General features: G+C 47.0%; 1 protein-coding gene across 13 annotated transcripts in view; it reads right to left on the reverse strand.

The window, feature by feature from the left end:
• Positions 1–14,181, reverse strand: part of Cacna1b (calcium voltage-gated channel subunit alpha1 B) — a 157,159-nt gene that overhangs the window by 115,078 nt on the left and 27,900 nt on the right. For all 13 annotated transcript variants that reach the window (XM_041674757.1, XM_041674756.1, XM_041674753.1 and 10 more), the window contains exons 4-6: positions 9,003–9,094; positions 6,593–6,745; positions 5,078–5,268 (exon numbers count right to left, since the gene is read on the reverse strand). In XM_041674757.1, coding sequence (XP_041530691.1) covers positions 5,078–5,268; positions 6,593–6,745; positions 9,003–9,094 — 436 coding nt within the window. The remainder of the gene's footprint in view (positions 1–5,077; positions 5,269–6,592; positions 6,746–9,002; positions 9,095–14,181) is intronic.

Here is a 14,181-nt window from a genome sequence, read left to right on the forward strand (position 1 = left end):
TTTGAATTCTGGGTGCTGAGGTTTCCAAAATCCCATGTCATTCCTAGTTAGCTCTCTCTGCTTCGTGCTTACAGATCAGATGTGAGCTCTCAGCTACGTCTCCAGTTCTATGCCAGCCTGCCTGCTACCACGCTAGCCACCAGGATGGTCATGGCCGCACCCTCTGGCACCATAAGCAAGCCCCAGTTAAATGCTTCCATCTATAAGCTTCCCTGGCTATGGTGTTGTGTTACAGCAGTAAAAAGTAGCTTAAGACAGAAGCTGGCACTGGGGACAGGGATATTACTGTGAGAGGCCTGACCACACTGTTTATTGGAAAACTGTGTACAACTTTGGGACCTTGTTCCAGGAAAGTGGCTATTAGACGTAACCGGGGATTAGTGAGCCATCCTACGAGGAGTTTAGAAGTCAACAATGCTGATAGCTATGCTGACTGTGGTTTCCAAGGGGAGCAATGTTAGCAATTAGGATAGAGATCATTCTTATGTTATTTTGGCAAAGAATGTGGTTGTTTACTGCTCCTGTCCTGGGAGTCGGCCCAAGGCCACAGTAAAGAGTTCTGGAGGAGTTTCCTTGGCAGAGATGATTTCAGACAGCCTGCTACTGATTGCCATATGGTTATCAGTGATGACTCTTACACAGGTCTACAATGAAAAAGGGCAACTGGGGCAAAAAGAAATACAACTGTACGGTGTGAGGAGGAGAAGAGTGCCAAGCTTTGTGCTCTGAAAGAGGTAGGAGAGGCGAGAAGGGAATAAAGGGAGTGGTGCCCTCAGGGCCAGACTCCACCCAGCCTGCCACTTGTGAACAGTTTAAGGCCTAGGGAACTATCTGTTCCTAAAGTCAAAGCTCACACAAATGTAATTCAAGAAGGGAGCCAGGTTCCAGTCCAAGCAGGCAGTAGAAGTTGGTAGCATTGGTCGTGTGGTTCTGGCTTTAAAGCCGTGATTGGATACAGGCATAAAGGGATCGTGGAATCTTCCTCTGCAGTTAAGGAGAGCTGCTGAGGCCAGATGTGTGGCAGGGGAGTCTCTGCATGAAGACCCAGAGAGACCATTGAGTAAAGTTATGAAAGCAAAGCCCAGATTGTGCTGGAAGACTCCAAGACATTGGAGGTGCCAGAGCCATGGGATGTCTGCCACAAAGAGCGACATACAGGGAATGGACCCAGCCTAACAGAGAGAAGTGTGCTGCAGTCGTCAAAGCTGGAAGGGCAGCGCCATTAAGACTTTGACAACAAACTTGGATCTATCCCTATAGGTCTGGAATCTGCCCTGCTGGTTTTGAATCTTGCTTTGGTCAGTATTTCCTCACTATGCCCCTTTCCTCTCTTCTGGAATGATAACCCACACTCTTTGCCACCATATATTGGAGGTATATAATTTGCTTTTTGATTTTACAGGGGGTCGCAATTAAGAGGCTGTATTGAGTCTCAGAAGAGGCTTAGAAATTTTAAATTGTGTTGAGACTGTGAAAGACTATGGGGACCTTAGAAATTGGACTAAGTTCGTTTTTTGCATTACGGTATGGCCACAAGCCTATGGGGGCCAGGGAGTGAATGAGAATGTTCGTATATTTGAATGCTTGGTCCCAGCTTGTGGATGGGAAGATTAACATGTGTGACCTTGTTGGAGGAGGTGCGCCCTGGGAGCAGACTCTGGCGTGTCCAAGGCCCACAGCGTTCCCAGGTAGCATGCTTTCCCCTGCCCTCCCCACTTAGGCTTGTGGACCAGACATAAACTCTAGCTGCTTCCTCAGGGACCTTGGCCATGGTGTTTGTCATGGCAATATTACCACTTCACATTAAAAAAAAAGTTTGGATTTGATAATCAGATGTGACCAGTCCCAACTGCTAGTAAACTGCCTAATAAATTTCTTGCCAATAGCTGCTCTCCTGAGCTGCTCGCCACAGCTGGCATGTTCAACGGGAGAGGCAGACAGGGCCCCTCGTTGTTCCCCTTCCTCAGCTGCCTGTGGAGATGTTCACCCAAAGCTGTTAAGGCAGGGGAAGGGAGAGCGGAGGGGATTGTCCGAACAGTGCTTCCCTGAGACACTCCCTCTCTCTGGCCTGGCAGGAAGGTGCCGATGACAAAACCTGGCAAGTCACTTGTGCAAACTCTCCTGGAGCTCCACTGGAGTCCACACACTTGCCAAAACAAAGGCAGGTAATTTCCCCACAGGCTCAACAGTCCCCTTCCCAGCTATGATCACCAGCCATATACTGGAATCTGCTCCCTTTCCGGCTGCAGTTCTCCTAACTGCACTGGTTAAGGAGACATGGCTTGCCCTGCTCCCACACTAAGTGACCTCTCCATCTGGCTCCCTCAACTCCTACAGCAGGTCAGAGGCTTCTGCCCACACAGAACCCAGTCTCTCCACTCAAAGGGGCGTTTGCCTCAACATCCAGGATTGTCAGGAGGTGAAGGGCAGGTTCCCTCCAGAGTCCCCTGAAAAATCTTATCCAAACACCAACAGCCAGTCTCCATGGAGTGATGCGGGGTGGGAAATAAATCACCTTGGTGCACGGCTTCCTGCTCTGGATTGCATGTCACCCACATCCTCGTACCTCAGCATGTGTGTGTGTTTGGCCTCTGGACTCTAAGGGTTCAAGCACCCTCAAAATAGGCACTCCGTGTTCCTCAACCTTTTGCATCACCTGGTCCTCAGGCCTGACTCCTCCATAAAAGTGCCACTGCCAGTGAGTCCAGCTGAAATATATATAGGATAAACCACTCTGGCCTCTCTGTGCCAGTCCTTCCTGGATATATATACAGACAGGGAACCTGTCATTATGGCCATTCAACAAAGTTCCCATGGACTCTGAGGGCTATAGAAACCTGGCCAAACAGCAGGAATGTAGCCAGTATGGAGCTGATTTTAGGGTCTGTCCTTGTGGAAATTTCTCTATGCTTGGCAAAAGAGAAGACCCAAGTCCCCGTCCCTGCCTTTGAGGCTGCATTCATGCTCCGCATCGGCCTACCACACGACACCATCTCACTAAGAAACCGTCCTCTTCAGAGGCCCTCAGCCAGCTTCTCCTTTAACTCCTCACTTTCCTGCTCAAGCTTGACAGAGCTGACCAACAAGCATCTGCTAGGCACCTACTGAATGCTTAGTGCTAAGATCACCGGGGTCCCCATGAAACTGTGGGGGAGGCTCAGATACAGCTGCTAGAGTCCATGGAAGGAGAAACGGGGCTCCAGGGCCATGTGATGCCTCACCCTCAAGTATAAATGACAGCCCCTCACACCCCACTCTCCAGATCCCCACTGTAGCGCAAACCAAACGCCTCTACCGATCCGAAACCAAGGGTCCACTGGTCCCACCTTCTCCAGTGCCTTTCCATTCCCATTGTCTACATCCCACAGCTCAGGAGGGCTCTTCCTTGTCTTTGTTCCCTAGTAGATGGTTTACAAGACTCTGGGACAAGGTGAGGGAGATAAGAGGGCCATCTTCCTACAAAAAGATGATTTCTTAGAGTTGGCTGCAGAATCATTGAGAAGAACCTCAGGTATATGTGAAATTAAGTGGGTCACCGGCACCCCAGACCTTATATTGGACATCCATCACCGCCCCTGTGGTGGTTTGAATGGGAATGGACCCTATAGCTTCATAGATTTAGTCATCTAGGAATGGCACTATTTGAAAAGATTTAGAGGAAGTGGATCACAGGGGTGGGCTTTCAATGTTCAAAGTCCCTGCCAAGCCCAGAGTCTGTCTCTCTGCCTACAGATCAGGAAGGAGCTCTCCGCTACTGCTCCAGCACATGCTGATAAGGGACCAGACCACTAAAACGTAAGCAAGCCCCCAGAGTTAATGCTTTTCCTTACAATAGTTGTCTTGGTCATGGTGTCCCTTCACAGCAATAGAACACTGACTAAGACAACCACCAAACCCAGACTACCTCGAATTGCTGAGACAGGCTAGAATCCTAAAGAGGATGCGAGGGGGATGAAAGTTTATTTGCTTTATAATCCCACACCATTATCATCGAAAGAAGTCAGGGAGAGAACCCGAGGGAGGAGCCTAGAAGCAGGAACTGAAGCAGAGGCCCTGGAGGAACGCTACTTCCTAACTTCTTCAGTCTGCTGGCTTATACAACCAAGACCACTTGCCCAGTGGTGGCATGACCCACAAGAGGTAGGCCCTCCCCAAATCAATCACTGATTATGAAAAGTCCCATGGGCTTGCCTACAGGCCAGTCTTATGGAGACATTTTTTTTCAATTGTGCGTTCATCTTCTCAGGTAATTCGAGTTTGTGTCAAGCTGACAGACCAACCAGGACAATGGACAAAGTATACAGAAAACAAACACACAAAACACGAGCTCTGGGGGAATTCCAGCATGATATGGGTGAGGAGGTGTCTGCAATTCCTCATCCTACTCCACGCCACCTTTACCTAGTCCTCGGACCTCACTGGCCCTTGACTCAGTCTAGAAAATTCCAATAGGAATATGCTAGTGGTCAACAGTAGGCTACAGGCCTAGGGCCTTGGCAAATTAATCAACTCTCTATAACCTGTTCTTAATCATTTGTTCAACAAGTCAACAGGGGTGTGGCCTGAGACATCACAACAGGCTTCCTATGGGCAGGGGTGTGGCCTGAGACATGACAACAGGCTTCCTATGGGCAGGGGTGTGGCCTGAGACATCACAACAGGCTTCCTATGGGCAGGGGTGTGGCCTGAGACATCACAACAGGCTTCCTATGGGCAGGGGTGTGGCCTGAGACGTCACAACAGCCTTCCTATGGGCAGGCTCACAGCATCAGCTGCTGTCATCACGGAGAGCAAAAGCAGCATCTTCTCTGTGCTAACTCTCTGATCTAGCAGCCCCCAGTCTCGGCATCATAAAAGAAGACTGCAGGAAGACCTTGGTCCAGAGTATGAGCTGACATGGACCATAGGATCTTGATACAGGGTCCTATACTACACCCTAGAGCAGGAGAATGGGCTAAGGGCAGGGAAAGAAGTGTCCCTAAGAGAGACCCCAGGCCCCCTACACCCCCATTCCCCAGAGCACCATTCTGAGACCTCCAGCCCCCACCGCCAGGGCTAGGGCCAAGACGGAACTCACATTGTAGAGGATGTCAGTCCAGCCCTCCATGGTGATACACTGGAACACTGTCAAGATGGCAAACAGGATGTTGTCGAAATTGGTGATGCCAAAGTTGGGTCCTGGCCAGTACTCCCGGCACTCGGTGTCACCCTCACACAGCCGAGCAGGGGCCTCTTTGCCACAGGGAAAGTCACCCACAGGGTCTGCGTCTGTGAGGAGGGAGTAAAGCAAAGCTGAGATCTCTGCTCCCTAAGGCGCCCACCACTGCCCCACTCTTTATCACACCTGTGCCTGGTCACCTGACTGGTCCTCTCACTAACCTAACAGCTGCCCCCAACCCCAGCAACGGGCTCACCCCTCCCTCTTCCTCGCTCTCCTGAAACCTCCCCGTTGTCACCATTCAGATAGTCTCAAGATCCCTTCATCCTGAAATCAACACGAGCAGACACCTATTTGCCTGTTCTAAGTACAACCTGACTGCTCCTGCTCCAGCCTGGGGCGGGGGGAGGGGGACGGATAAATGGTAAGCTTCACAAATGATTACTACGCTTTCTTCTCCTTCTCCAAACTGCTTGACTAAGGCTTCGAAAACACCATCATTTGGGCACTTATGGCCAGCTGTCTTCGCTGTAAGCGACAACAGTTCTGCTTCCCCTTCACTTCCTGACACAATTTCCCTCATTTCCTTGTCTCATGCACCGCTGTAACTACCGATGCCACAAGGACCAGCAGGGACCGCCACAACTTGTTTGGTTTCCCACGTTAAAGAAAGAGCTCTGAACTTACAATAGGGTTTAATATTTGTAGCGATTTTGGAGAATCTAACAAAATGACTTATTTCCAGTTTGATAAAAGCTTTTTCTGCATCTAAAAGATAATTATGTAGCTCTCTCCTTTTTATCTAATTATGTCTCAACCCTCAGAACAGCCTCTGGCTTCACCTACAGCATATTCCCAGATCGTGAATGCCACCCGCTCCAGCCACACTCTCCAACCAGCCTAGGGCTGCCATACTCAACTTGCTTCTATTTTTGCCTCCCCACTGCGGCACTGGGGCCAGAAGACACCATACCTTGTTCAAAGCCCTCCAGTCTTCCTATTTCTTGTCGAAGGCTCAGGTTCCTAGCCACAGCCCCAAAGCCACATGATTTCCTTATCTCAGTGTTCCTCCACTCTGCACTTTGGCACTTACTGTCCCTGTAACTGGACCACTCTGGCTGGGTGGCCAAGCAGCTATCCTTGCCCTGCTCAGATAGCTGTTCGTCATCGGCTTTACCAGGAAGGCCGCCCCTTGGGACCTTATGCAAACAGGCCTCAAGCCATCTATATATTTTGTTTCCTTCATAGATATTTTCGCAGTGTTGTTTTATTCATGTGTCTACTTATTTATTACTATTTATCATAACATAACATAAGTTCTACCTTACTGGTCTAGAAGTTCAAAAGTCCCTCTGGCACTGGACCAGGGACCTGTTTTGTGGGTAGATACATCTGGGGTCCTCTTTTGAGTCCACAGGGCACTGCGAGACTCACCTGTGCTGTTGGGGAAGCAGGCTTTATGGAATTTGCCCATATAGAACTCAAGGCCGATGATGGCAAACATGAGAATGGCAAAGAAAAGCAGCAGCCCGATTTGCAGCAGTGGAACCATGGCCTTCATGATGGACTTGAGCACCACCTGCAAGCCTGGAACCAGAGGACAGCACAGGGAAGGTCAGCGAGCAGAAGAGGCAGAGTGACAGCAGGGGAAGGACAGAACAGTGAGAGCTTATGGGGCAGGAGCCCTCATGGCAAAGCACAAGGTCCTCGGGAAAAGCAGGATGAACGTGTCTGAAAGTGAAGGAAGAAGACAGACAAGGGATTCTCAGAGCATGCGTGCGGGATAGGGAACAGGCACAGGGGAGAAAGATAAGGGAGAGTTCAGAGTCTGAAAAGAACAGAAAACACCAAGGGGGGAAAAGAGAGAATGAAATACATAGAAGAAAAAGCAGCATCCTAAGAGGAATGAGGGATCTTGGGAATGAGGAGCAGGGGATCCTGGAAAAGTAAACAGAGACGCCTAGTAGATACATCTCCTCGAGTAATTCTCCAAATTACCAGAAAGTGTTATGTCACTAGCCACAAGGCACAAGAGAGCTGGGCAGAGAAACTGCCAAGATAGGTTATAACCCTTAATCCTTCACCCTTCCCTCTTGGCCTCAACTCTTAGATATGGAACCGAACTCTTGTCTATTCTGAGCAGAACAGGAAGTCCACCAAGGGTTTTCTTGTAGAGAAACCAGGCCCTTAGTAACCCTAAAGCCAAATTTCTGCCAGACTGAGGGAATAGCCACAAGGAACTGTTGGCCGTGGTTTTCTGTCCTGCCTGGCTCTGTCCTCCTACCAGGTCCCACAGCTGTTTAGCCCCAAAGAAATCACACAGAGAGTCTGCATTAGTTACAAACTGATTGGCCCATTAGCTCAGGCTTTTTAGTAACTTTTATAACTTATATTAGCCCATTATTCTTATCTGTGTTAGCCACATGGCTCAGTACCTTTTTTGGCAGGGCAAGTCACATCTTCTATCTTTGGTGTCTGGACAGGACTGGGGAGGAATAAGCTTCCTTCTTCCCAGAATTTTCCTGTTCTCATTGACCCGCCTCTACTTCCTGTCTGGTTGTCCCACCTATACTTTCTGCCTGGCTACTGGCCAATCAGCATTTATTTTAAAACATAATTGACAGAATACAGAATTGTCCCAAACCAAGGAACAGCCTGTGTCCAACATGCTTACTAAGTCCCATGCCAACCTCTTGCCCATATGTACCTTCTTGAGTGCCATGACCCAGAAGCATACCTACTGGCCATCTCAGTACCAGGCCCCTCTGGCGTTAAGACAAGGTTGCCCTTCACAGCCTTAGACATTTCCCTGTTCTATCACCTTTCTTGGTCTCTAATCTGTTCTTTGATCCCAGAAAATGAAGCTAAGAGGTAGAAACACAAGTCAGAAAAAACAATAGGGCCACTATGATAGTCTGAATGTAAGTAGTCCCCATAAGCTCATAGGGAGTGGCACTTTTAGGAGGTGTGGCTTTGTTGGAATAGGTGTGGCCTTGTTAGAGGAAGTTTGTCCTTGTGGGGGAGGGCTTTGAGACTTCCTATGCTCAAGATACCACCCAGGATCACAGTCCACTTCCGGTTACCTTCTGATCAAGATGTAGCCAGCACCGTGTCTGCCTGTGTGCTGCCATGCCCCTCCCCATGACAATAATGGACTGAATCTCTGTACTATAAACAGCCACCTCAACTAAATGTTTTCCTTTATAAGACTGCCGTGGTCGTAATGTCTCTTCACAGCAATAGAAACTCTAACAAGACAGTCACACTCTGGGATCTCGTAAAGAGTTTACTGAAAGGGGCTTTGTAGTGGTTTGAGTCAGAACTATTCCCCATCTCAGGTATTTGGACACCTGGGTCCCCAGTGTGTGGCCCTGCTTGCCAAGGTTATGAACTTTAGGATGTAAAGCCTTCCTGGAGGAGGAGGGGAACTGGGCATCCTGGCTTCATTTCCAGTTTTCTCCGTCTGCTGCCTATGCATCATTGAGATGTGCTCTTTGGACTTCCTGCCCTGCCACCCGCTGCTATGCCTCCCTCCCTCACCATGAAGGACTCTCCCTCTGGACCATAAATGAAAACAAGCTCTTTTGTGCATTGTTTTTGGCCCTGATGTTCACTTACAGCGGCAAAGGGTGACAATATAGGTCTGTTCCTCTTTCCTCTGTCAAAGAGAAACCTGCAGGGGTAGCAGGTAGAGTTTGTGTCCAGTAGACACAAGGCTCTGGGTTCAATCCCCCAACACCCTCCCCCCACAGAAAAAGTATTCAAAGAGCCCAATACTTAGAAGTCACAGCTTTGATGAGGGTATAAGAGCTGTATTGGGCCTGACTGTCTCAGCTAGACTTACTTGGAATTCCAGACACCAGCTTCAGAGGTCTTAGCACACGCACAGCCCTCAGGGTCCGGAGGTCAAAGTCGGTTCCAGCTGTGGCAAGAATCCTGGAAAAAGCAAGGATAAGGGATAGAAGAGTTTCCACCTGAGTTCATGAAGAAACAACACTCATGCTAACACTGTGTAGCCTTTCTCCCAAGAGCAGCAACCATTCTTTCCTGTGTGGCTTGCCATCCAACCACAAGCGAGGAGAGGTCATGGCCAGGCAAGGGGAACAGAACTGACTCCTGGAGGACCGCTGGCAAGGACTTCATCTGCCTGCTGTCTCTCCAGTTCAAGGACTTCATCTGCGTGGTCATGCAACCACTGGCTTGGCGGTGAATCTTACTCCAGTTGAGTCCATGCCTAAACCACACTCCCAAATCAGCCCTAACTGTGCTTCCTGCTGCTTCACAGTGTGTAGTGGCAGAGGTAGACTGGATCCTGAAGGACGCCCGAGTCTCACCTCCCATCACCCTCCATCATACTGTCCTAGAGAAGAGAGCGGAAGATTCAGGACTCGGGAAACATCATCATGGAATGATGTCGGCAAGAAGGCTGGGGCCAGGAGCCACGTAAATCCTTCCATCAGTTGCTTTTGTCATGGTGTTTTTATCACAGCAACCCACGTTAGGTCCCTTCCCCCTGCAGCTCCCATGTCAGGCCCCTTCCTCCCGCTGCTCAGCTCCCATGGGTCAACAGCAGAAATTTTGGGAAAAACTGTCATTCTTACTAGAGTTACAAGACATGAACTGAGAGATTTTCTGACCTTGAAGACAGATATTTTTAATTAACTAAGCATACAAACCCATAACACACCATCAAGAGGAAAGTAAGGCACCCTGTACTGTTCGCCTCATCCAGACCAGCTGTTCAACGCTGCTCTGGCCGGTGACTGCAGAAGACACTCACAGCCCTCACAGACCCTGAACACAGAGTTCATGTGGCATTACTGCCAGAGAATTAGTCCACCCTGTACAAATTCCACTTCATCCAGGGACCTAAGCTGAGACAGCTTCCTGTCACCTCGAAACTGGGCCGGCTACTTGAGTACATCTGACCCTGGGATGGTTGCAATGGTGACCTTCATGCCACACAGAAATGGCTGCAATATCAAGATCCAAAAGCTGCTCAGAGCACTGACTCAGGAGAAAAACTGAGACTTGGCATCTACACTCGTGTAGCCTCTACCTCACAGATACAGGTCAATGTGCACAGAAAGAAAGCATGCACAGTCAGTATCCCGGGACACCCATGTATAATGTGTCTGGCCTGATAAACAGTCAGGCAGTAGCCTTGTTCCTCCCTCTGAAGAGAGCAACACACAGCTATGTGACCACACACACAAAGCCTAGCCCTACAACCAGACAGACAGCAACCCTACCACACTCACCTGCTGTAGGCAACCAGCAGAAGCAATCACACATGCCCAAAACTAACTCAACAACCAGTCAGAAAACAATCCTGTCCTCGATAAGCCAACACAGAGACACTGGCTTGCAGAACTTTCAGGCACCCAGGCCCAGTCCAATGGCCAACCAGGAATCAAACAGAATACTTAGTGCTGATAAAGTTAATGAATAAAATAAGAATACACAGCTAATGATGGCTACGCAAGCTAGATTAAGTAGAAGGTGAATTTTCTTATCCTGAGGACAGGCGTTTTTAGCTAATTCAATCATATGAAAAAGTCACCAAGTTTATGGGGCCTACAGGACATGATTAAACAAACAAAAACTTGCAAATGAAAGTTCCAGGGAGTAAGGTGGAGAAAGGCACAAAAAGCACATTTAACAAAATAATACCTGAAAATTTTCCAACTTGGGAGAGACATGGACATCTGGATTCATGAAGCCATAGACCTACGGAGACTCAATCCAAAAAGACTCTCCAAGACACATTAGAACTTAACATTAGGTCAAAGGTTAAAGGCCAAGACAGAATTCTAAGATTAGAGGGGGAAAGTCACATATAAAGGACTCCCATTAGAGTAGATTTCTCAGGACAAACTTGCAGGCAGAGAGATAACCAGATAACATTCAAAGTGCTGAAAGGGAAATGGGAGCCACAAATACCATACCCAGAAAAGTTTGCCCTCAGAAGTGGAGAACTAAGGTCTGTCTCAAATAAGCAAACCTAGATGGAATTCATCACCCCCAGACCAGCCCTATGAAATAGGATTAATGAAATCCTTTATCTAGAAGTGAAAACATCCATAATGAAAGACACAAAATTGTAGAACTTATTGGTAGAGAAGATATACAAAAGAGAAAGGGAAGAAAGCCCTGTCACTATAGAAATCGCCAAACTATAAGGATTTGTGAAAAAAAAAGGAAGAATAAAATATATACATTAACAGCCAAGAGTAATTAATATGACAGGAGTCACTTGTTACCTATGAATAATAATCTTTAAATAAATCTCTCAATAGACTGGCTAAATTAAGTAGAAGGCCCAACTGTATGCCCACTACAAGAAACTCACTTCATAAGAAAAGACACACTGCCTTCAAGTAACTTCACAAACAGGAGAAAGACAAAGAAGGCAATTATACAATGATAAAAGGACAAATCAGCAACAGAACACAAGAACTGTGAGCACATATGAACCCAACACTGAGCCAAACAAGCATGTGAAGCAAATATCAGATCTACAAGAGAGACAGGTTCCACGGTAATAACTGAAGGTCTCAAAAACCCAACTTTTATCAATGGGCAGATCCCCTATGTAGAAAATCAACAAAGAAACATCAATTAAATGAAGTCAGGACCAAATGATGAGAACATTTCCTACCACAACGTCAGAATACACACTTCTCTAACTACATAAACACCCTCTAGGAGAACCATACGTTAAGACATCAAAATCATATCATGTATCTTTTCCAACTACAGTGAAGAAAAATCAGGATCAACAATTATGGAAATCATATAAACACATGGAAATTAAACAGTCTCCTGAATAATTAAAGGATCATAAAGAAATTACAAAGAAAGACTGAAAGTATTGCAGGACAAATGAAAAGAAAGAAACAGCACATCAAAGTATACGAGGTACAGAAGAGTAGTCCCAGGAGTGGGTTAGCACAGGATAAGCTGTTGGTCCAGAGAGTGTCCTATACAAACCAGACATTCCATGTTGCATGAATGTATTAAGTATGTAGCAAGCAAGAGTTAAAAAAAAAAACAAGTAGCAAGTGGCAGACAGGTAAGGTCATCAAATCGGATACTGCTAATACCCAGCAGAAATGAAATGGGGAGCCTACTAACACAGTTGGAATTTTCTTTCACCTTAGCGTTCTGGGCAGAGGTCTCTCCACAGATGAGTTTCCAGCTTCTCATTCCCACCTTAACTGGATTTTTTTTATACCATGGGATGAGCAACACTAACCTCCATTGGAAATGGGTTATCTCCTAGCTATTCCCAAAGGTACAATGTTTTTAATGCCTTAGGCTACTTGCTGTTCTCCTTTTCCCTTGTCATCGAGTCAGGTGACCAGTCTGCCTATGACAAAGGGTCTTGGGAGTCACCTGAGAACATCCAGAGATGGAGAGATAGAGATAGCTCAGATGCTAAAAGCACTTGTTCTTACAAAGGACCCATGTTTGATTCCCAGCATCTATATAGGAACCCACAATTATATTCTGAGAAGTCTGAAGTCATCACCCAGGCACACAGGAAGCAAGATAAGAATGCCTTGTTGAAGGAACTCAGGACCGCGAGGGGTGCACCCACACACTGAGACAATGGGGATGTTCTTTCGGGAACTCACCAAGGCCAGCTGGACTGGGTCTGAAAAAGCATGGGATAAAACCGGACTCTCTGAACATAGCGGACAATGAGGACTGCTGAGAAGTCAAGAACAATGGCACTGGGTTTTGATCCTACTGCGTGTACTGGCTTTGTGGGAGCCTAGGCAGTTTGGATGTTCACCTTACTAGACCTGGAAGGAAGTGGAAGATCCTTGGACTCCCCACAGGGCAGGGAACCCTGACTGCTCTTTGGGCTGATGAGAGAGGGGGAATTGATTGGGGGAGGGGGAGGGAAATGGGAGGCGGTGACGGGGAGGAGACAGAAATCTTTAATAAATAAATAAATAATAATAATAAAAAAATTTCTACAGTGACTAGGACTTACTTTGGGGTGAGGAGGAAGAAATAAGATGGTGGAGATATATTAAAGACGGATTTATTCCCCCCCACACAAAAAAAAGAATGCCTTGCTGATAAAAGGTACCATGCCACATGGCTGACACAGACAAGAATTACGGGTTAATGTAGGATGTAAGAGTTAATAAGAAGCCTGAGCTACTAAGCCAGCCAGTTTATAATTAATGTAGACCTCTGTGTGTTTCTTTGGGACTGAATGGCTGTGGGACCTGGAGGGACAGAAACCTTCTGTCAACACACACAGAATACTATCAAGAAAACAAAAACAAAAAAAAGATTATTTTCGGCTTGGCCTAAAGATACAGGCCTAGCACTTCAGCTGCTTGAGGAACTGAGATATAAAGACCAAATGGTCTAGGCCATCCTTAGTTACTGAGTGAGTTCAAGGCCAACATGCATAACTTAGTGAGACCATCACAAAATTGAAAGTAAAATTAAGGCTGGGATGTAGCTTTGTAGTAGGGTGTTGCCTAGCTTATGCAAGACCTAGGTTCAATTAACAACACAAAAAAAAAAAAAGAGAGAGAAGGAAAAAGAAAAGAAAAAAAGGAAAGGAAGGGGAAAATTCTTCCAGTGTACATAGCAGAAAACAATTGGCATCCAGGAAAAGTAAGTTCCTAAAAATTCACATGAAAATTGAAAATGCTTATCAGAAAAATCAAATGTCACAAGAAGGAAGGGGAAAAAAAAAGCCATTCGGAGCCATTGGCAGCCAGGGAAATTCACACCCCAAGCTGAGCAGGCTATGTTAAGCCTGGTGTTGTTTCTCCCAACAGCTCTACTGAAGGCAGAAAAACTTACAGAATCATGACAGAGAGTGGCTGGCTGATGCCGGCAAATGCTAAAAGTGAGCAGCCTGTGACTCAGGAAGCACTGCTAGCTATACAGACAATATATGCAGGCATGGTCCTGTAGCTCTTTGTGAAAGTCAAGATCAGAAATAGCCTACTGCTTTTCTCACAAAGAAAGGGGAGAAAATAATCAGG

Source organism: Microtus oregoni, unplaced genomic scaffold (assembly GCF_018167655.1).
Source record: "Microtus oregoni isolate MIOR12 unplaced genomic scaffold, Mior012 000025F_ref0000491, whole genome shotgun sequence".
Classification (NCBI taxonomy): domain Eukaryota; kingdom Metazoa; phylum Chordata; class Mammalia; order Rodentia; family Cricetidae; genus Microtus; species Microtus oregoni.